Source organism: Capricornis sumatraensis, chromosome X (assembly GCF_032405125.1).
Source record: "Capricornis sumatraensis isolate serow.1 chromosome X, serow.2, whole genome shotgun sequence".
NCBI classification, from domain to species: Eukaryota; Metazoa; Chordata; class Mammalia; order Artiodactyla; family Bovidae; genus Capricornis; species Capricornis sumatraensis.
The window spans coordinates 19,062,478-19,084,640 of NC_091092.1; the positions used below are offsets into that span (position 1 = coordinate 19,062,478).

At 41.8% G+C, this 22,163-nt stretch overlaps 1 protein-coding gene across 1 annotated transcript in view; it reads right to left on the reverse strand.

Annotated features, from left to right (window-relative positions):
* TRPC5 (transient receptor potential cation channel subfamily C member 5) overlaps positions 1-22,163 on the reverse strand; it is a 179,491-nt gene that overhangs the window by 51,595 nt on the left and 105,733 nt on the right. The window contains exons 3-4 of the mRNA XM_068962371.1: positions 6,588-6,924; positions 2,534-2,673 (exon numbers count right to left, since the gene is read on the reverse strand). Of these exons, the coding sequence (XP_068818472.1) occupies positions 2,534-2,673; positions 6,588-6,924 (477 nt within the window). The remainder of the gene's footprint in view (positions 1-2,533; positions 2,674-6,587; positions 6,925-22,163) is intronic.

The following is a 22,163-nucleotide window of genomic DNA, read 5'->3' on the forward strand; positions in this document are numbered from 1 at the left end:
AGATGTGGTTCCATGGGAAAAAATTAAAAGGTTGAAACCCATTGATCTAGTTCCATCTTATTTTTCAGAGGCTGTGTCTGAAGCTCCTAGAGGTAGAAGGATGGCCTGTGGTAATCCAGCTCATAAATATCAGAGCAGGGATTACCTTTGGGTTTCCTGACTCTTCAGAGAGTGATATTGAGAGACAAATGATTTTTGTTATATTCTTGGAGATAGAATGTTGCTTGAAAATTGGCCGCTATGCCTATTAAAAGGGTGTGAACTCAAAAGCAGAATATGAAAAGGGTTGGCCAAATGTGGGTACCGAATAGTAACAAAGATGAGGAGGTGTGTTTTCATCCAAGCACTGGCTGGAGAAAGGGTCATAACTCAATGGGTATCAAAGTTCAGTTTAGTCTGTACATATGGAGTAAGGGAGTGCTGGGATAAATCTAGGTGGTGCTATCCTAGAAGACAAAAAGACAATTACTCTCCATTTTTAGTGTTATCTTGGGGGCACTAAGGGCTAATATGAGGTATGTTTGTTCCTTTTGAGTACTTTGGTATGTGCCTTTTGCTTCTTAGTGATGTAGGCCATGTGAGGTAGAGTGTATATATACATATAGTTGACTAGTTTTTCACTCTAATAAAGGATCTTCCCAAGGCCAGTTTCTGTCATGGTGTGTCATACTGTCTCAGTGCAATGATGATCTGAAATTTTTAAAAGGGCCTGGGACCAGCCCTACGTCTTTACTTATAGAAGTTGGCTTAGCCTACTTGGTGGAGTTCATTTCAGACTGATGTGCCTTCCTGCACGAGTGAACCCGACTGCTCACTGACAATTTCTCATTGTAAATTCAGTCTGCATGTGGCATCTCTTATTTGTAAATTCTTCTTTGTTGTGAAGGGCTCTGACTTCTTGGCAAATGTCTTTTTTTGAGTTAAGTATTTATCAGTTGAGGGGCATTTACTCAGCTTAGTGAGCTGATTTATCCTTATGCTCTATGATGAGGAAGTATCTAGTCCTTGGAAGGCTTGCCAGTGAAGGTGGACAGGGTATGTGATTAACTAATGTTGGGCATCTGTTGACACAATTTCACATCCCCAAGGGTTAATCATTTGATCATTTATTCTACACTTTCCTGTTTAAGCAGAACTCACCAGTTTCTAGACTGATAATGTATTGTCCCTCTAGTATATAAATACCACTTCCAAAGGAAGATTTTTTGTTTTTTTTGGCAAACAGTGTTACTTAGTCAGCTGAGTGCCAGAATGACATGGAATTCATCCAGGCACATTAACCAGAGATCCAAACATTTTCCTTACCAGCTTTTTCTTGTAAGGAAGTTGTAAGTATGTGTTGAATGATCACCACAAAGTATAAGCATAGTCTTCAGCTTCTTTCAGAAATGTTTTAGGACTGCATTCAATATTCATGCTCCATGTAACTAACTCCCAAGGTCTTAAAATTTATGCAATATGCATATTAGAGATGTAAAAATAAACTAAGTTGTTGGCGATTTGGGGGACAGCCATATTCCCATTCTAAAACTCCTTCATGTGGGATTTCATGCCAAAAAGCATGACTGACTAGACAGTCTTGGAGATGGAGTTGTCAGCTTTTCCTCATGCTGGAGAAGTTCACTTCAGGGTAGAGGCAGTGCAGCCATTCCAGTATCTAATGAGCACCAAACCTGAACTCAGAGCCTGTGATTATCCAGCGTGAGGTGCTGGACATGAAGCTATTTATCAGGATAATGCAGGCTGTACATTATGCAGGAAAAAACATCAAAGTGGTGTGTGTGTGTGTGTGTGTGTTATCTGGATTGGTAGAGACATAGAATGGGTGATACTCAAAACGGTGGATTCATAGCAGCTTGAACGATCATCCCGGTGATGGAAGTGATGCAGGAGGCAAAGACTATTAAAAATCTATGTCTCACACAGTGAAGTTTCTAGGGTTCTGCTATCAATCCTATGAAGAACACTTGAGGGAAGTGTGAATATTTGGCTTTGAGAAGAGGCAGCTCAGCAAGCTAGGGAGAGATTACTTCATATCTGAAGCACTTTATGGAGAAGGAACATCTTTGTTCTGTTTGACCCCATGATGAGGAAGGATTACTAATGGATGTGTCACAGGAAGAATAATATTAGAAAAATATAAAGTAGCACTTTTTAATGAAGTGACAAGAGTTGAGAGAGGCTTTTGGAAATTCAGTGAATGTTTTATCTCTGCCTCATGCAAACATCAGTGGGCTATCTTCTTGGCAAGGATACTGTAGAGAGGATGTAAACACTGACTGAGTGGGTGAGCAGCTTCAGACCTTTTACTGTCAGAGTTGAAGAAGCTAAGAATTCATTTGCAAATTGTTCCATTCTCCATTGTCTGGTTAGGTCGACACTGATTACAAGCCACTGAAAAAAATGTCTATTTTATGGTACCTTTCCATATGCATTGATGGTCTTTAGCACTTGCCCCCTAAACTCTGTGCTCCCATAGCTAAAGCTTACTGTAAACAAATGATTAAGAAACATAGCAAATAGTCCAAGTTACCTTGACATAGGCTACAATCTTCAAGGAAATAGTTGCCAGGTAGAGTGAGTTCATTGCAAAATCCATCAGGTTCCACCAGTCATGGATGTATTCAGTAAATCCACCATCCCACATTTCCTTTATCTCCCCCCAAATGAAACCTGAAAAATGGAGGCAAAAGGTTTATTGCTTCACAGCATCAGACTGTTCAACTTCAGCTTCTTCAGTGTTACTGGTTGGGGCATAGACTTGGATTACTGTGATATTGAATGGTTTGCCTTGGAAACGAACAGAGACCATTCTGTTGTTTTTGAGATTGCATCCAAGTACTGCATTTTGGACTCTTTTGTTGACCATGATGGCTATTCCATTTCTTCTAAGGGATTCCTGCCCAGAGTAGTAGATCTAATGGTCATCTGAATTAAATTCACCCATTCCAGTTCATTTTAGTTTGCTGATTCCTAGAATGTCGACGTTCACTCTTGCCATCTCCTGTTTGATTACTGGCAATTTGCCTTGATTCATGGATCTAACATTCCAGGTTCCTATGCAATATTGCTGTTTACAGCACTGGACCTTGCTTCTATCACCAGTCACATCCACAACTGGGTATTGTTTTTGCTTTGGCTCCATCCCTTCATACTATCTGGAGTTATTTCTCCACTGATCTCCAGTAGCGTGTTGGGCACCTACTGACCTGGGGAGTTCCTCTTTCAGTATCCTATCATTTTGCCTTTTCATACTGTTCATGGGGCTCTCAAGGCAAGAATACTGAAGTGGTTTGCCATTCCCTTCTCCACTGGACCAATACAGTGGAAGCGAGAAATAGATTTAAGGGACTAGATCTGATAGAGTGCCTGATGAACTAAGGGCGGAGGTTCGTGACATTGTACAGGAGACAGGGATCAAGATCATCTCCATGGAAAGAAATGCAAAAAAGCAAAATGGCTGTCTGAGGAGGCCTTACAAATAGCTGTGAAAAGAAGAGAAGTGAAAGCAAAGGAGAAAAAGAAAGATATAAGCATCTGAATGCAGAGTTTCAAAGAATAGCAAAGAGAGATAAGAAAGCTTTCCTGAGAGATCAATGCAAAGATAATAGAGGAAAACAACAGAATGGGAAAAACTAGAGATCTCTTCAAGAAAATTAGAGATACCAAGGGAACACTTCATGCAAAGATAGGCTCGATAAAGGACAGAAATTGTATGGACCTAACAGAAGCAGAAGATATTAAGAAGAGGTGGCAAGAATACACAAAAAACTGTACAAAAAAGATCTTCATGACCAAGATAATCACGATGCTGTGATCACTCACCTAGAGCCAGACATCCTGGAATGTGAAGTCAAGTGGGCCTTAGAAAGCATCACTATGAACAAAGCTAGTGGAGGTGATGGAATTCCAGTGGAGCTATTTCAAATCCTGGAAGATGATGCTGTGAAAGTGCTACACTCAATATGCCAGCAAATTTGGAAAACTCAGTAGTGGCCACAGGACTGGAAAAGATCAGTTTTCATTCTAATCCCAAAGAAAGGCAATGCCAAAGAATGCTCAAACTACTGCACAATTGCACTCATCTCACATGCTAGTAAAGTAATGCTCAAAATTCTCCAAGTCAGGCTTTAGCAATATGTGAACCGTGAACTTCCTGATGTTCAAGCTGGTTTTAGAAAAGGCAGGGGAACCAGAGATCAAATTGCCAACATCTGCTGGATCATGGAAAAAGCAAGAGAGTTCCAGAAAAACATCTATTTCTGCTTTATTGACTATGCCAAAGCCTTTGACTGTGTGGATCACAATAAACTGTGGAAAATTCTGAAAGACATGGGAATACCAGACCACCAGACCTGCCTCTTGAGAAACCTATATGCAGGTCAGGAAGCAACAGTTAGCACTGGACATGGAACAACAGACTGGTTCCAAATAGGAAAAGGAGTACGTCAAGGCTGTATATTGTCACCCTGCTTATTTAACTTATATGCAGAGTACATCATGAGAAACACTGGGCTGGAAGAAGCACAAGCTGGAGTCAAGATTGCCTGGAGAAATATCAATAACCTCAGATATGCAGATGACACCACCCTTATGGCAGGAAGCGAAGAGGAGCTAAAAAGCCTCTTGATGAAAGTGAAAGAGGAGAGCGAAAAAGTTGGCTTAAAGCTCAACATTCAGAAAACTAAAATCATGGCATCTGGTCCCATCACTTCATGGGAAATAGAGGGGGAAACAGTGAAAGTATTGTCAGACTTTATATTTGGGGGCTCCAAAATCACTGCAGATGGTGATTGCAGCCATGAAATTAAAAGATGGTTACTCCTTGGAAGGAAAGTTATGACCAACCTAGAGAGCATATTAAAAAGCAGAAACATTACTTTGCCAGCAAAGGTCCATCTAGTTAAGGCTGTGGTTTTTCCAGTAGTCATGTATGGTTGTCAGAGTTGGACTGCGAAGAAAGCTGAGTGCCAAAGAATTGATGTTTTTGAACTGTGGTGTTGGAGAAGACTCTTGAGAATCCCTTGGACTATAAGGAGATCCAACCAGTCCATCCGAAAGGAGACCAGTCCTGGGTGTTCTTTGGAAGGACTGATGCTGAAGCTGAAACTTCAATACTTTGGCTACCTGATGTGAAGAGTTGACTCATTGGAAAAGACTCTGATGCTGGGAGGGATTGGGTGCAGGAGGAGAAGGGGATGACAGAGGATGAGATGGCTGGATGGCATCACCGACTCGATGGACATGAGTTTGAGTGAACTCCGGGAGTTGGTGATGGACAGGGAGGCCTGGCGTGCTGCAATTCATGGGGTTGCAAAGAGTTGGACATGACTGAGTGACTGAACTGAACGAAGTATCACTATTATCCCATATAGTCCTTAGTTTCCACTACATATGTCAGAGAGGGAAAACTTCTCAATGAGTTTTGAGTTGTGCAAGCAGGCCATGGTCCAAAGCACTGGATGTTGGGGCTGAAGCTAGGCAATGGGGATCAGAATAATTTAGAATCCTCCTTTCTCTTATCTCCTCTCATTGTGTGTAGGTTTCACGGAATTCTGCCTGATGACATATTAATAGATGTTTCTTTTGCTTTAGTATGTGGAAAGCAGTAAAAGGAGTGACTGTGGTCTAAGGTAGTACATCTCAGACTTTAAAACAGCGGTTCCCAAACTTTTTGGCAACAGGGACCAGTTTTGTGGAAGACAATTTCTCCACAGTCCAGGATGGCGGTGGGGTGGGGTGAGAGATGGTTTTGGGATGATTCAAGTGCATTACATTTATTTTGTACTTGATTTCTATTATTTATTACATCAGTTCCATCTCAGATCATCAGGCATTAGATCCTATAGGTTGGGGACCCCTGCGTTAAAATACATGTGAATTACATGGGGATTATGTAGATTCTGATTTCACAGACCCTGAGTGAGACTCACAAACCTGTATGTTTAACAAGTTGATGCTGACATTGCTGGTTTGGGGACCTCAGTTTAAGTATCAAGGACCTGGAGGGTGGTGATGCACTGGAGGGTCCAATGCAATGTAATTATGCCTGGAGACTTCTGGTGAAGGCTGCTTTTTTACCATGAATTGTGTGAATTTCCTAGGTTTCCCTCCTGGTTGTGAAATCAGGATCCAAATAGGATGTGGACCTTGGATAAGTATAGGGATCATTTAGCATAGTCATAGGAAAGCAGCAGATTTGGGTGGCATCCCCTCAACCCCAGTAATGGGAAAGAAGGCATCAAATAGACTGTTCAGCACTTGCCCTGCCCAGCCTACCTGAGCCTGTCCTAACACTTGGCTTTCCCTCTAAACCCACTGATAGACAACTTCCTTGTCATTGATGAAGTTAGGTTAGTTGAAACAAGCCCTGGGTACACTGCCAATCTCATGGCAAACCCTGTGACAGCAAGCAACCCAGGCCTGGGGTGGGGGAAGGAACCATGTTTCTGAGATTCCCAACAACTATCCCACTGCACAGAGGGAAGGTGCCTTAGTTCAGGGCCAGTCCAACTGCCAATTCCAGTAGTTTCTTTAGACAAGACTAGCAGGCAGTCTGGCCATAGCTTCTGGTCCCTGTGACTCACCGAGAACCCAAGGCAGTATCATCCACTCCACGACAGTTGGGGGAGGTCCCTGTACATGGAGGTCTGTCCTGACGATGTGCTGAGAAGCCAGGAGAAGCATGAAGAGGAAGGTCAGATATGATGCTGTGTGGCAGATAAACTTGATGAAAGGTTTCTTGATGAACAGCCCAAGGTTGCTCCTGGGTGAGATGAGATAAGCAATAGACAGCATGGGAAACAGGAACCCAATGGTCATGCACGTCAGAAGCTTGACGACCCAGTGTTTCCGCCGCCATCCAGGGAAGCCGTCGTACCACAGAGTGGCAAGCAACTGTTGGCAATTGGGCTGGGCCACAAACTGGGAAAAGAAGAGAACAAGTCAGGCATCTGGGATGGCTGGAAGGAAGTCTACCTTCATAATTGCTCTCCTAGTTTACCGCCAGCTCATGGCCCACTCCCAGAGAAGGCCTGATTTCCAGGGTCCCACAGGTGGGTCTAACCTCAGAGCCAACTCTACATGTCAAGCTAGGAGACTTAGGGTTGATGATTTGTTTCCTACATTAAGCAAAATCGCTCCGGTCTGTGCTTTGGCATATGTGCCCCCTACTCCCCACTTTCATCATATTAGAGAGATGCTCCCTCAAACTTGGCTCAGTATCAGAATCATCCAGGGAACATGAAAGAATTCCTGATTCCCAAGTCACACCCCAGACTGACAAAATGAGCCTCCTCTGGGGAGTAGAACCTGGGCAACTGTTCTACAAAGCTCTCCTGGGAATGTACCTGCTTCTTATCAGAGAATCATGGGGATGTTTCATTTCAACTGGATTCACTTTTACTTATTCCCCCAGCTTGCATGAGATCATCAACAAATGTGTACTTTGGGCAAACACAAACTGGCAGTGAATAAGCTCATGCCTGTGGCTATGGTTTGGAATGGAAATGAGTTCCCTTTTCATGTTTTTTTTTTTTCCCTCCTTTTAGTTCTGAGCACCTCTTGGCTAGCAAAGAATCATGTTGCTACTTTGCCATTTAACACCTTCTCTAGTCCAGACATGCAAAGAAGGAAAATATATTTGGGGGCCAATATTATAAGATGTACCTAACTCAGCTGGGATTTTACTTAGAGGCAATCTACAACGTGTCAGTGATTAATAGTTAAGGGATCATCAGCATTGCAAGTCACCCTCTGGCTACTACTTCCTAGTAAGCAATTCAACAGGGAGCTCAACTGTCAGCAATCATTTTAAATATTGCCTCTATCTGATTGCTGCAGCTTCCCAGGGGAAAGGTTAAATGGAGCTGTACCATATAGTTTTCTGGTACAAAGGAAATAAAATTCTTCCATCATTTATGTGACACTCAAGGTAAACTAGCCCAGTTTTATTGTTAGTATATCTGTGAAGGTCTCTAGCTTCCCATCAAAACCATTCTCCACTTCCTTAAGCAGAGGGTGGACTACATTTCCCAGGCTCCCTTGCAGTGAGGCGTGGACACATGACCAAGTTCTTAGTAATGGAATGTGAGGAGAAATGATGAGTGGCATCACAAGGCCTGACCTGTGGAAGTCCCCTATGTTCTCTCCCCTTCTTGCTGACTGGGATCTGGTAACTCAGGGTGGTCCAGGGGCTTCTGTTAGCCTTTGTCCTTCGATGACCACATGGAGGAGATCTTGCTGACCAAGAATATCTATCTTGGACAGTTACATGACTGAGATAACTATATGTCCTTGAGCCATTCTCCATTTTTGGGTCTAGCCCACCGTAAAGCAGTTTACTATTGCAAAATGACAAAAAATAAACTCTAAAGTCTTTTTATCATGAGGTCTTATTTTATCAAAAGATGTTCATGATCCCCCTTAAATCCTCACATCTCCTTTTCACACAATCACACACAAAATGACAAATCCTATACAGTCCCTTTCTACTCTTCGTGGCATTATAGCCTATGCCAAAGCCTGGGATGAAAAGGTCCTAGAGAAAAGGTACAAAAAAAAAAAATAGAAGGGTAAAAAAATATTTGAGTACAATGGGAAAACCGCTGGGAGTACACAGTCTGGTGAGGGAGACAGATATACAAAAAGATAGTTATGAAACAGTACAGTAATGACATATAAATGGATGGAAAACAAGGCATAATGGGAATACAGAGGAAGTGCAAATCTGCTCAGCAAAGGCTTCCTGGAAGAGGCAATACCGGAACAGAACATTAAAGGATGTGTAGAAGCTGGCTGCGTGTAGGGGAGGAGAGGGGAAGGGAGGGAACAACTAAAGAGGAGGGGATAATATGACTGAAAGCATAGAGGTGAAAATGAGCATGACTGGTACAGGGAGCTCTAGCAGTCTGGGGAAGCTGATGCTTAACTGCAAGGCTCTGGATGGCAAGAGATGAGGCTGGGGAGGTAGGCAAGGATTACAGAAGATCAAAATGATAGTCTTCAGCCATTATAAATAGTATGACTTATTTTAAGAGCAATGGGAAGCCATGAATGATAGGGGTGTGTGTGTGTGTGCGCGTAGAGCAGTAGAGTAGTTTAAACTATAGACACTTGAGCTAGATTGCATTGGTTTTCTCTGTTCTTAAAAGTCTTCACCTAAAGAATGGGGTTAATAACAACACCAGCAATAGAGGATTCGTGTGAGGATTAAGATCAGTTACCACACAGGAAACACTTAGAACTATGTCTAGCACATAGTAAGGGCTCATTAAATCTTGGCTGCATATATATCATTATGCATGTACCAGAATCAAGTTTAGACATTAGAAAGATCCTTCTGGTTATTGAGTAGAAAATGGCTCGGGGGCAGAGGGTAGGCAAAATTAGGGGTAGGAAAATTGGAAAAATAAAACCAAATATTCAACAATAGAGAAATACATTCAAATGAATATCAATCAGTCGGTAAAAATAAGGTAAAAGTTGTTATATGTCAATATGCAGAAATAAAGAAGGGTATAAACATAACCCTAGGGAAAAAAGCAATGGGAAAGCCTGTTTATTAAATTGTTGCAATAGTTTTGCTCTGGTAAAATAAAATTGAAGGAGATTTTCACTTAAGGTCAAAAATATTCATCTGTATAATTTGTTTTATTGTATTTATTTAATAATTATAATGCCTGGTGTATGTCATGCCTTTTGGTAACTACCTGTGGTGATGCAAAGATGAATTAGATGTGTTCTTCATTCTCAAAGAGCTTGGAGATGAATGATATTTTTACTACAAATGACTTACCAACAAATGAAATATAATGAATCAAAATAAGATTATGTCACCCTCCTCTACTTACAATTTCCTCACTGTTAATATTGCCCCCAAATACTGTTCTTAGAGATTACTATACAATTTGATATTTCCACAGTATCAATCAATAAATCTTATTTATACCTCCAAAAGAAAAAAACAAACTAGGGGCAGGAAGACAAGTTAGAAAGCTGTTGTTGTACAACATCTTGTACAAAATGATCATGACTCAGACTAAGTTAATGGCAGTAGGAATGAAGAGATGTGCTCAGGTTCAAAATATAGTGAAGAGGTGGAATTGACAGGATGTGGTGATGGATGAGATGTGAAATAATATATAGGCCACTAAGGCTGCTGCTAAGTTACTTCAGTTGTGTCCGACTCTGTGTGACACCATAGACGGCAGCCCACCAGGCTCCCCTGTCCCTGAGATTCTCCAGGCAAGAACACTGGAGTGGGTTGCCATTTCCTTCTCCAATGCATGAAAGTGAAAAGTGAAAGTGAAGTCGCTCAGTCTTGTCTGACTCTTTGTGACCCCATGGACTGCAGCCCACCAGGCTCCTCCGTCCATGGGATTTTCCAGGCAAGAGTACTGGAGTGGGGTGGCATCGCCTTCTCCGATAATATATAGGGTGAGAGGGCAAAAGGGAGAGAGGCTTCTTTTGTGGGTGTATTGGTAGGCCGTAGTGCCATTAACTTAGAGTGGGAACACTGAAGCTGGAACAAGTTTATGCATGCATTTTTATACCTGCTGAGTTAGATTTGTCTGTGGGACATCTAGATGGAGATATCCAGACTGAAGTACTGATGTTACACAAGGGTCAGCAAACTTTTTCTGTAAAGGGCCAGACAGTAAGTGTTTGGAACTTTGCAGACCACATCACCCCTTTTGCAAAGACTCAACTCAGCTGGTTCAGCACAAGCCCAGTAATAGATAATATGTAAATGAATAGGTTTAGTGTGTGGCAGGAAAACTTTATTCACAAAACAGGCAGCAATTTGTAGTTTGCTCTTCTATAGTACTGCCCCCTGCTGCTGCCATACCAGACATTTGGACCACTTCTCCATAGTCTTTATGATCTCCTAGGACTTCTTTCTCTTGTACATCCCCAAGAACTCTGACCCAATAAATAGCTCTTTCCTAAAGCAAAAATTTGTTGTTGTTTTTTAATCGCTAAGTCATGTCTGACTCTTTTGGGACCTCATGAACTGTAGCCCGCCAGGTTCCTCTATCCGTGGGATTTCATAGGCAAGGATATTGGAGCTGGTTTGCATTTCCTTCTGCAGAGGATATTCTGGATCCAGGGACTGAACCTGCATCTCTTGCATTGTCAAGCGTTGTCAGGCAGATTCTTTACCACTGTGCTATCTGGAAAGGCTTCAGCAGTAAAGAATCCGCCTGCAATGCAGGAGACACAGGAGATATGGGTTCGATCCTTGGGGTCCAGAAGATCCCCTGGAGAAGGGAACGGCAACCCACTCCAGTATTCGTGCCTGGGAAATCCCATGGACAGAGGAGCCTGGCAGGGCTAGAGTCCATAGAGTCACAAAGAGTTGGACATGACTGAAGTGACTGAGCAGGAGCAAAGCAAGAATACAGATGTGAAGCTTCTTTAAAAAGTGAATATAACTGTCCACTTCACGTGGACATAACTGTCTACTTCATATGGACATTATGACAGGCTTCAACAGTACATGAACCATGAACTTCCAGATGTTCAAGCTGGATTTAGAGAAAGCAGAGGAACCAGAGATCAAATTGCCAACATCCTTTGGATCATAGAAAAAGCAAGAAAGTTCCAGAAAATATCTACTTCTGCTTTATTGACTACACCAAAGCCTTTGACTGTGTGGATCACAACAAACTTTGGAAAATTCTTAAAGATGTGGGAATACCAGAACACCTTATCTGCCTCCTGAGAAATGTGTATACAGGTCAAGAAGCAACAGTTAGAACTGGACATGGAACAACAGACTGGTTCCAAATTGGGAAAGGAGTATGTCAAGGCTGTATATTGTCACCCTGCTTATTTAACTTATATGTAGAATATATCATGTGACATGCCGGACTGGATGAAGCACAAGCTGGAATCAAGATTGCAGGGAGAAATATCAGTAACATCAGATATGCAGATTACATCACCCTTATGGCAGAAAGTGAAGAACTAAAGAGCCTCTTGATGAAAGTGAAAGAGGAGAGTGAAAAAGTTGGCTTAAAACTCAACATACAAAAAACTAAGATCATGGCATCTGGTCCCTGGCATCTGGTCTTCACGGCAAATAGACAGGGAAACAATGAAAACAGTGACAGACTTTATTTTGGGGGGCTCCAAAATCACTGCAGATGCTGACTACAGCCATGAATGCTTGCTCCTTGAAAGAAAAGCTATGACCAACCTAGACAGCATATTAAAAAAGCAGAGATGTTACTTTGCCGATAAAGGGCCGTCTAATCAAAGCTATGGTTTTTCCAGTAGTCATGTATGGATGTGAGAGTTGGACCATAAAGAAAGCTGAGCGCCGAAGAAATGATGCTTTTGAACAGTGGTGTTGGAGAAGACTAGTGAGAGTCCCTTGGACTACAGTCAATCCAAGCCAAACCAGTCAATCCCAAAGGAAATCAGTCCTGAATATTCACTGGAAGGACTGATGCTGAAATTGAAACTCCAATACTTTGGCCACCTGATGCAAAGAACTGACTCATTGGAAAAGACCCCGATGCTGGGAAAGATTGAAGGCAGGAGGAGAAGGGGATGACAGAGGAAGAGATGGTTGGATGGCATCACTGACTTGATGGACATGAGTTTGAGCAAGCTCTGGGAGTTGGTGATGGACAGGGAGGCCTGTTGTGCTGCAGTCCATGGGGTTGCAAAGGTTTGGACATGACTGAGCTACTGAAATGCCCGATGACTGTCCAATCTTTATTTTCAATGCCTCTGCTCTGATTTTCACTTTGGCTGAAGATGATAATTTTAAAGTTGGACAGGTTTTTATTTTCTATTTTTGTATCTGACAAGAGCAGTATAGGGTGGTGTGGACTCTGGCAGAACAAACTGCAATTAGAATGTTATAAAACAAACTTGTCTTAAGCCACCATGTAGTATCTAATCCAAACAGGTCTATGAGTTTTGAAAGCAAAATTCTAATTCCTGCTTGCATATTGAAGTTCCAGTTTGACAGGTTATTTAATAAATCTCTAGTTGATTTTGAGAACGCCTCAGAAAGAGAGATTGCAATAAAAACCACAGTGTGTATGTATTTTATGCTTGAATACACTGAAGGCCAAAATGTACAGAGCCTAGAGCAGTAATTTTTAGTTTTGATGAAGTCCATTTTATATTTTCTTGTTGCTTGTGCTGTTGCAACGATATCTACAAAAGCGTCACTCAGTCCAAGACCACAAAGATTTACTTTCATGGGTCTGTCTCTGAATTTGATCACTTTAGCTTTTATACTTAGTTCTTTGATCCATTTCAAATTAAGTTTTGCATATTGTGGGAGGAAAGGGTTCAACTTCATTTATTTGCATAAGGATATTCACTTTTCTTGAGGCAGCAGATAGATGGGCCCTAGGATGAGCTGCTGGAGTCTGTCCCCTCTGGACAGACACTCCAAGACAAAGAAAAAGACCAGGAGCAGAGAGGAGCTGAGTCCTGCCCAGATAAGCGATAAAGAGACCACATATTTCCCAGTCTTGGGGTCAGAGAGAACTTCCCAACTACATATGCATAGAAAGGCTCCTCAGGGGGTCAAAAAGGGAGGGAGCTGCACCCCACAGTAATGTCAAGTGAAATCAACCTACCCATAGGCCTCTTCACTAAAATCCATCTTGGCTAAGAGATGACATGCACACAGAGGAGGACCCTGAGATAAATAAACTGTGGATTCAGACCCAGGCAATGAAAGATGATTGGCCAAAAGAAATCTCCATATAAGCGATTCCAACTACCCCTAGAGTGCAACTCTCTGAGCCTGCCCACGTGTCTATCTGCACACACTCTTTCTCCTAATATACACTTGTTTCACTACTTTCCATCTCTTTGTGGAAATTCATTTCTACACAGCTGACAGGCCAAAGCTTTGTCCCTGTGGTCTAGTGTCTAGCATTTAGCACTCTCACTGCCTCACACACCTCTAGCCAGGCAATCAAAACCCTATTTCAAACCACTACAGGCCAAGGCCACCCGAGATCAACTCCATTTTTTGAAAAGACTACTATTTTCCCATAAAATAATTTTGGTACCCTTATTGAAAATCAACTAACCATAAATATAAGGATTTGTTTTAGATTCTTAATTCTATTCCACTTATTGATGTTTATCCTTATGCCAGTACCCCATTGTCTTGATAACAGTAGCTTGGTAGTAAGTTTTGAAATTGAGAAGCCCGAGTCTTCTAAATTCATTGTTCTTTTTCAAAATTGTTTTGACTACATTGCCTCTCCATTGCATTTCACATGAATTTTATGATCTTCTTGTCAATTTACACACAAAAAAGGAACCTGGGTTTTTAATAAGGATTGCCTTGAACCTATAGAACAATTTGGGAAGCTTTGCCATCATAACAATATTAAGTTTTCCAATTCATGAGCTTTTAATGTCTTTCCATTTGTTCAGGTCTTCTTTAGCTTCTTTCAACAGTATGTCAGTGAAAACAAACATGGCCGGCCATACCAGTAAACAGAAGATGTTACAGCCATTAAACCACTACAGCCACCCCTGATGGTGAGCCCTGAGGGAATTCAGGATGGAGACAAAAGCACTCTGCTGGCTGCCAGTCCCTCAGCCACTACAGTTTCTTCCAACTGTGTACCTTAATGGTGATTCAAGATGGAAAAGAGCTGGATACTGGTCTCAGGTAGCTGAGGTGCATATCAAAAGAATGATTTCAGTGAGCCCAGATTCTTGCATCTTCCCATAATTTAGAAAAGTGCTCAATTCTTTAACTTGACATATCTGGTTTTCTTTAATTAACAGTAATCTTTTGAAGTTCTGACTACTTTGTTTTCATTGCAAAAGCTCCTATATATCCTGGTTCCTCCCTTATCTCTTCAGAGCAGTTTCTCAGAGCTATCTGAGAGGCTGTGGCCCAGGCTTAAGTCCTCAGAAAATTTGCCAAATAAAACATAATCTCAACTTTCAGGTTGTGTAGTTTTTTTTTTTTTTTCAGTTAACAAGTCTTTTATAGTTTTTGCTGTACAACTCTTACACTTCTTTTGCTAAACTCATTCTTTAGTATTTTATTCTTTTTGATGCTACTATAAATGGAATTTTCCCCCTTAATTTCATTTTTGGGTTGTTCATTGCAGGTGTGTAGAAACAATTGCTTTTGTGTATTGATCTTGTATCCTGCAAACTTGCTGAACATATTTGTTAGCCCTAAGAGCTTTTTCCTTGATTCCTTATGATTTTCTACATTCAAGAACATGGCGTCAGAGAATAAAGATGGCTTACTTCTTCCTTCACAAACTAAATGCTTTTTATTTCTTTTTATTACCTAATTGGTATGGCTAGAAACTCCAGTACAGTGATGAATACAATGGTGAGAGTGGACATCCTTGTCTTGTTCCTGATTTTAGGGGGAAAGTTTTCAGTCAGTTTTCATTAAGTGTGGTATTGTTGTTCAGTCGCTAAGTCATGTCCGACTCTGCAACCCCATGGACTGTAGGATGCCAGGCTCCTCTGTCCTCCACTATCTCCTGGAGTTTGCTCAAATTCATGTCCATTGAGTGGATGATGGTGTAGTATTAGCTATAAGTTTTTCATACATGGCCTTCAACAGATTGAGGAAGTTCTACTACAGTGTTCTGAGTTTTTTTTAATGATAATAGGGTTTTGGATTTTGTTAAGTACTTCTCTGTGTCAATTCAGGTGGTCATGTTTTTTTTTTCCCCTTCCTTCTAATACTGTAGTGTATTATATTGATTGGTTATTATGTTGACCCACTCTTGCATTCCAGTTATAATGGTGTATAATCCTTTTTTTTTTTTAAATTGCTGGAATCAGATTGCTTTTTGTTAAGCCTATTGTTTGCCTCAACTGTTAGCCATTACCTCAGGCAGCCATGCTATTAAATAATTGCTGCTTTTTTTTTTTTTTTCAAAAAGTCCCCCTAGGGAAAGGTCTGTTGGTCTTGAGTCAGATGACACAAAGATAAACCCCGTAAATGGAGCTTTTCTAGAGACTTGCCAGGTGGGTCATATAATGCCAATTCTCTGGGAATGGATCTTTTTGAAGACCATGAAACTAGTCCTTTTCCTGTCCATTGGCTGCCAAACTGCTCCTTTTCACAGTTACTAGAATTTCAAGACTTTTGGTTTTCAAGGTTACTGTGGAGCTGGGTAGATAGGAAGAGGGCAAGCTAAACTATCACAAAACTTGCTGTTCTTACTGAGATTCAGCTGTTTTTCTTGAATAAATGCTCCTCTGTTGCAAGCCTTTGGTTAAATTCAACAGTGGTAAAGAAGTTGAATTTGAAAAGTTTTCCAATGTCTTGCTGCTTTTTTAGAGTGGATTTTCAGAAGTCCCTAACACCACCATTCTAGAAGCAGCTTTCCTCTCAAATTTTTAAATTTTCATGGAAAGTGATGTAGTATTTGTGTGTGAGTTAGTCCAAATGATAGTCTTTTTCTAATTCCCTCCTTAGGGGGCTTCAGAGAAACAAGGTTTAGCAGTATAGTAACTTCTTAAAAGTCAGAAGACTGGGTGTTGCTCAATGCCTGGGAGCATGTCTTAGTCTCCATTATGTTAACAATATTTTGTTAAGTGCCAGGTACAAGGTAAACACTGAATAAATACTTGTTGAATGAGTGATTTAGAATCTTGGTGGAACACTCTCTTTCCAAAGTCTTCTTTCCTTAGTGTATGTAGGGGGTGAAATCTGGTAGGTAAGTCAAATCTCTTAGGAGTTCCAACTAGGAGCTATTCTTAACATAGTCAGGTTAGCTACCATATAATGAGTTTTTTTCTGGGCTTCCCAGGTTGCTCAGTGGTAAATAATCTGCCTGCCAAGCAGGAGATGTGGCTTTGATCCCTGGGCAGGGAAGATCCCCTGAAGTGGGCATGGCAACCCACTCCACTATTCTTGGCTGGAGAATCCCATGGACAGAGGAACCTGGTGTGTTACAGTCCATAGGGACACAAAGAGTTGGACTCGACTAAGTGACTACACTACCACCACCACCATCACAATGAGCTCTTATAGTATGCCAGACACTGTACCAGATTTTCACATGGATCATTTCGCAGCAACCCTAAAGGCTGATTATCAGTATCATACTCACTTTAAGATGATGAGACTAAGCCCAAGCTCACATTTCTGCTAATAGTCGAGCCAGGACTGGAGCCCTAGCTTGGCTGACCATAGACTAATAACTGTACTCTGTCAATCTCTGGATGGTTTGATTTGAGACCTGCAGAAAACTGAATTTTCCAGTATCTTCTCTATTGGCCTTGCCACAATGATTGAAATCCCAACATCATTTATTACTTTGGGTTGGGGCCTTGAAGTTATATTCATGTTTGTAGGAAGTGGTAATATAGAAAACAACTAAATACCCTTAACAGTTTAAAGTGAGTACTTCCTATTAGTCAGTTATCTAGCTGTTAATATAAGGGACCTACCTGCCAGCAAAGACTAGAAATGATGGGGTGCTCCCTGAGTCTGGGCTCCTAAGTGGCATCTATGAGAGGCAGAAAGAGTCACACATAAATAAGGACATGGGGGAGACAGTGAAGGTCTTAGTTTCCTGCTTTAACCCCAGGACAAATTGTACTGTACCCACATTTTCAACCTGTCTAAATCTTTTCTTCTTAAATCTTCTAGGGACTTCACTGTAGTTTTTTTTTTTTTTTTCCTTCTGAGATGCTTCATTTCTCCAATGCTCCCAGGCAAGGGCTCTTTGCCTCTCCAAAGAATAATCCTTGAGAGCAATATTGTCAGATTCTACTGGAAAGATCTCATCTCTCTCCCAGACATCTAGCAAAACCGCTTTGATTTCACCTCAGCAGATGAAAACTGACTTCATTCATTCAGTGAGAATTATCTCCCTAGTTCCTCACCAGTCTATTATCAGTGAGTTTTATTCCTACAGCTGTCAAAACCATGTGACTTTAATGCCTGATTCCCAAGATGAACCCAAGGCAGAGCAGAATCTGACTTGCTCATAGCCAAGGGGATGCAAGGTCCACATGATTCAGTTCAGGCATTTCAACAAGTAGCTCTGTACCCCTGCTGTGCCTGGTTCTTCGTGGTGCATGTGGGGAGAGGGTCCCAACAAGAGACAGTGACAGTGATTCTGCCTGCAGGATCTCATTGAGAGGGCAGGTAAAGTCACATGAAACAAGTAATGGGACAATAAGGTTTGTGTAGATGCCTGCACAAGCACTACAGACGGTAAAAGTGGCAGGTTCCCAGATGGCTGGCTCTCAACAGACCAGTGAAGGTTATTCCCCTCTAGATCCAGAGAACATTTTGCCATGAAAATACAAAAAACCAAAACAAAAAAACTATGCCATTTTGATCTCCCATTACCATCATTTTATAAAATTAAAGGTCAGCATAAAGTCTAGTCATTCAAATTGGGTCCAATTAGTGTTAGGAAAAGCTCACTACTTTGTAATGAGGCACCACAACCTAGGAAGTCAAGGCATTCGGAGATGGGACAAATCAGCAGCCACTTAGATTCATAAGGGAAGACGGCAGAGAATAATTAAATCATGATTAAAATGACTAAACCTCACCTCCTTTTGGAAGCCTTCCCTGATTGCCTCAGTCAGAGGTGATAACTCCTTCCTGAGCTCAAACCACCTTGCTTCCTCCTTGTGGTATCTCTTGAAACCCACCTCATGTTACACTTATACCACTTACATGTAGAACCCTTGACTCAGCCTATAAAGGGGAGGAACAATTGGGTATGTGTGTGTTGCATAACATTTCACATCTCAGGGGCTTTACAGGCATTTACTCTTATTTGTTAAGGTGAGAAAATTTCCTCTTTGCCACCCTGCTAAACTTCAGACCTAAATGTTCGACTGCCCAGTGGGCATTTCAAATGCATAACCCAAACAGAACTCTTTCCCCCAGAAGTATTCCCAAACATACCCACACACACACCTGCTCATGTACGTTTCTCTTTTCATTTCATATTCTGTGTGCTTTCAAGGCATTTTTCTAGTAGTAGTCATAACAGTCACAGATTAGATGTATACAGAACTTCCTACATTTTGGATACTTTGTAAAAGCATTTTCTATGTTTTGAGTAAATCCAGGAGGTTGATACCATATTTACACCCATTTTACAGGTTAGAAAACTGAGACTCAGAGAGGTTAAATAGTAATAACACAAATTAACATCTCAGTGTCTGCTGTGTGTCAAAAACTGTAGTTAATCTTTATTTAAGAGTAAAGAGCTAGGGACAGACTTCCCTGGTTATTGATTAAATCCCCATTCTTCAGAGGTAATGGAAAATGAGGGAAAGTCCCCTAGTAAGAGCAGAGGCTGTGGGGTGTGGGTTGAGGGGGACAGATGGACTCTTGAGGAGTAAGCCAGGCTATGAGGCAGAAAAAAAAGCTAGTAGCACTGAGATTTTAGTGGCTCCATTAGGAACAGGCAGTGGTCGGACTATAAAAGTCTTTCTTAACTCCCACCATCTAGACTGTTCCCTGCCATGGAGGCTATCAGTAAGAAAAAATTAGATCAGGATCAAACAAGTCAGTACCATGTGGAGTTCCCTGATTGGTTATTTGCAGATGATTTTAAATTGTTGGGTGTGTACAAAAGTGCAATGGGTGACACTAGAAGGAAGGTCACCTTGACATATGCTTCACATTCAGAGGTTCAGAAGGCGGTACAGGCCTATTGTTCTCTTAAGTAATTGTCAGTGAGTTATCTTGGTGTTTCCTCAAGGAGATCAGCTGACTTCAAGCTAGGAGACTGACAACTGCAAACACTTCTTCCTTTAGTTTATTTGGAGGAAAATAAATCTGAAGGGTGAGAATGAGCAGCTGCCCCCACCCTCAACCCAGGGGAGAAGGTGAGGCTTGGGAAGAAAAATCCTGGCTGTGGCAGGATCTGAGATGAAAATGCCTTTCTTGGTAGTTTGAAAAAGTCTACTGACCTTTGAGAACCTTCTTCTGCTCCCCCAGCGAATGGCTGCAATTGGAATAGGCCAAACTTTCATAGCCTCAGATGTCAGTTCTTCAGAAAATAGTCTAGTTGTGTATGAAAGTGTATTTAAAAAGCCAGCAGAAATGATCTGAGACAGAACAAGTTTTGTTGGTTTGTTTTGTAGCTGCCAATCAAACTGGGCTCTGTTGAGGAGAAAAATGCTCACAAAGGAAACTGGTGGCAATCGAAGCTTTCCCAAAGAGGGAGAAACTCTCAGAACCCCTTCCTTCCCTCACCATGGCAGGAGCTTGCTGAGTTGTGCTTTCATTAAACACTTCTGCTTTTTACCACTGCAGCAGAAATTTGAGACGAAGAAATAGGTTTTGGCAAGAAGTTTAGGCCCAGATTATGGTGGGAAATAGCACCTACATTTTACATGTAGTCTTTGTCTAACACAATTTGCTATTTATTTGCTCAGATCACTAACCCTTGGTGAATTTTTTTTTTTCTGACAAAAGATGTATGTTTACCCAAGGATTACTGAGCCATTTGGGACTCAGCTGGCTGGTTCCTGTTCCTGAGCTGGGCTACCAACACTGATGGCAACACAGGAGCAGACACAAAATAAGTCAGCTGGCAGTCATACCTCTAATTTCAAACTATTGCTCAGCTTCACGGATTTGAACTAAATGGAGAAAAGTGAACTAGATGCTGAAAACTCTGTTTTAGAACATGTATTTTAAAAATGTATCATTTTCCATTTGCAAGTATACCCAGTAGTCAGAATTTGCTAAATGGGATTCTCTGGCAGATGTTATAATTCTCCTGTGTTGGAGTTAATGGGCTCTGAAAACATCTGCTGCTGCTGCTGCTAAGTCACGTCAGTCGTGTCCGACTCTGTGCGACCCCATAGACGGCAGCCCACCAGGCTCTTCCGTCCCTGGGATTCTCCAGGCAAGAACGCTGGAGTGGGTTGCCATTTCCTTCTCCAGTGAATGAAAGTGAAAAGTGAAAGTGAAGTCGCTCAGTCGTGTCCGACTCTTCACGATCCCATGGACTACAGCCCACCAGCCTCCTCCATCCATGGGATTTCCCAGGCAGAAGTACTGGAGTGGGTTGCCATTGCCTTCTCCGGAAAACATCTAGTGCTGTGTAATTAAATCCAATGCAATGGCTTGTTCTAGCCATGAGATGGCAGCAGAGGGTGATGGGTGCTCACTTCATACCTGAAAGTTCTAGAAGGGGAGCCTGCATTGGGTAAAGGCTCACCTGGAAGGGAGCAGGTGACCTAGCATGTCAGGGCAATTGACAAATGGAGCCTGGAAATCCACAAAAACCAAAAAAGTCAGACAGTACTGTATAGCACAGGGAAGTCTACTCAATAATCTCTCAAAAAGAGTGAATATATGTATACACACAGCTGATCCACTTTGCTGTACCACAGAAAGCGACATAACAGTGTAAATCAACTATTTGTTGTTGTTGTTTAGTTGCTAAGCTGTGTCTCTTTGCAACCCCGTGGTCTGTAGCCCCCCAGGCTCTACTGTCCATGGGATTTCCTAGGCAAGAATACCGAAATGGGTTGCCATTTCTTTTTCCAAGGGATCTTCCTGACCCAGGAATCGAACCTGCGCCTCCTGCATTGGCAGGCGGATTTTTTTAAACCACTGAGCCACCAGGAAAGCCTGTAAATCAACTATGTGCCTTGCCATGCTAAGTTGCTTCAGTCGTGTCCAACTCTGTGCAACCCTATGAACTGTAGCCCACCAGGCTCCTCAGTCCATGGGATTTTCCAGGCAAGGATACTGGAGTGGGTTGACATGACCTTCTCCAGGGGATCTTTCCAACCCAGGGATCGAATCCATGTCTCTTAAGTCTCTTGCATTGGCAGGTGGGTTCTTTACCACTAGCGCCACCTGGGAAGCCCAGAAAAATCAACTATACTCCAGTAAAAAAAAAAAAAAAAAAAAGTCAAACAGGATGTGGTTAGGTCAGCTGGAAGTGATCCTACTGGTTTAAATCAAGAGGGTGGGAGGAAAAGCCTCAAGGAATAAAAATATCAGCAGAGCTGCACTAAACCATTATGAGAATTAGATGAGGCAGTGTTCAACATTAGCTATTTTCAACATTATGGCTATTGCTATGATTATGAGATGGAGAACTGTGACTTCTTGGATGGACAGTCTTGAAGTGACTGTGTATGGGACCTGGCACAGTCTTTGGCTAGACAGTTGGCACACATTAGCACTG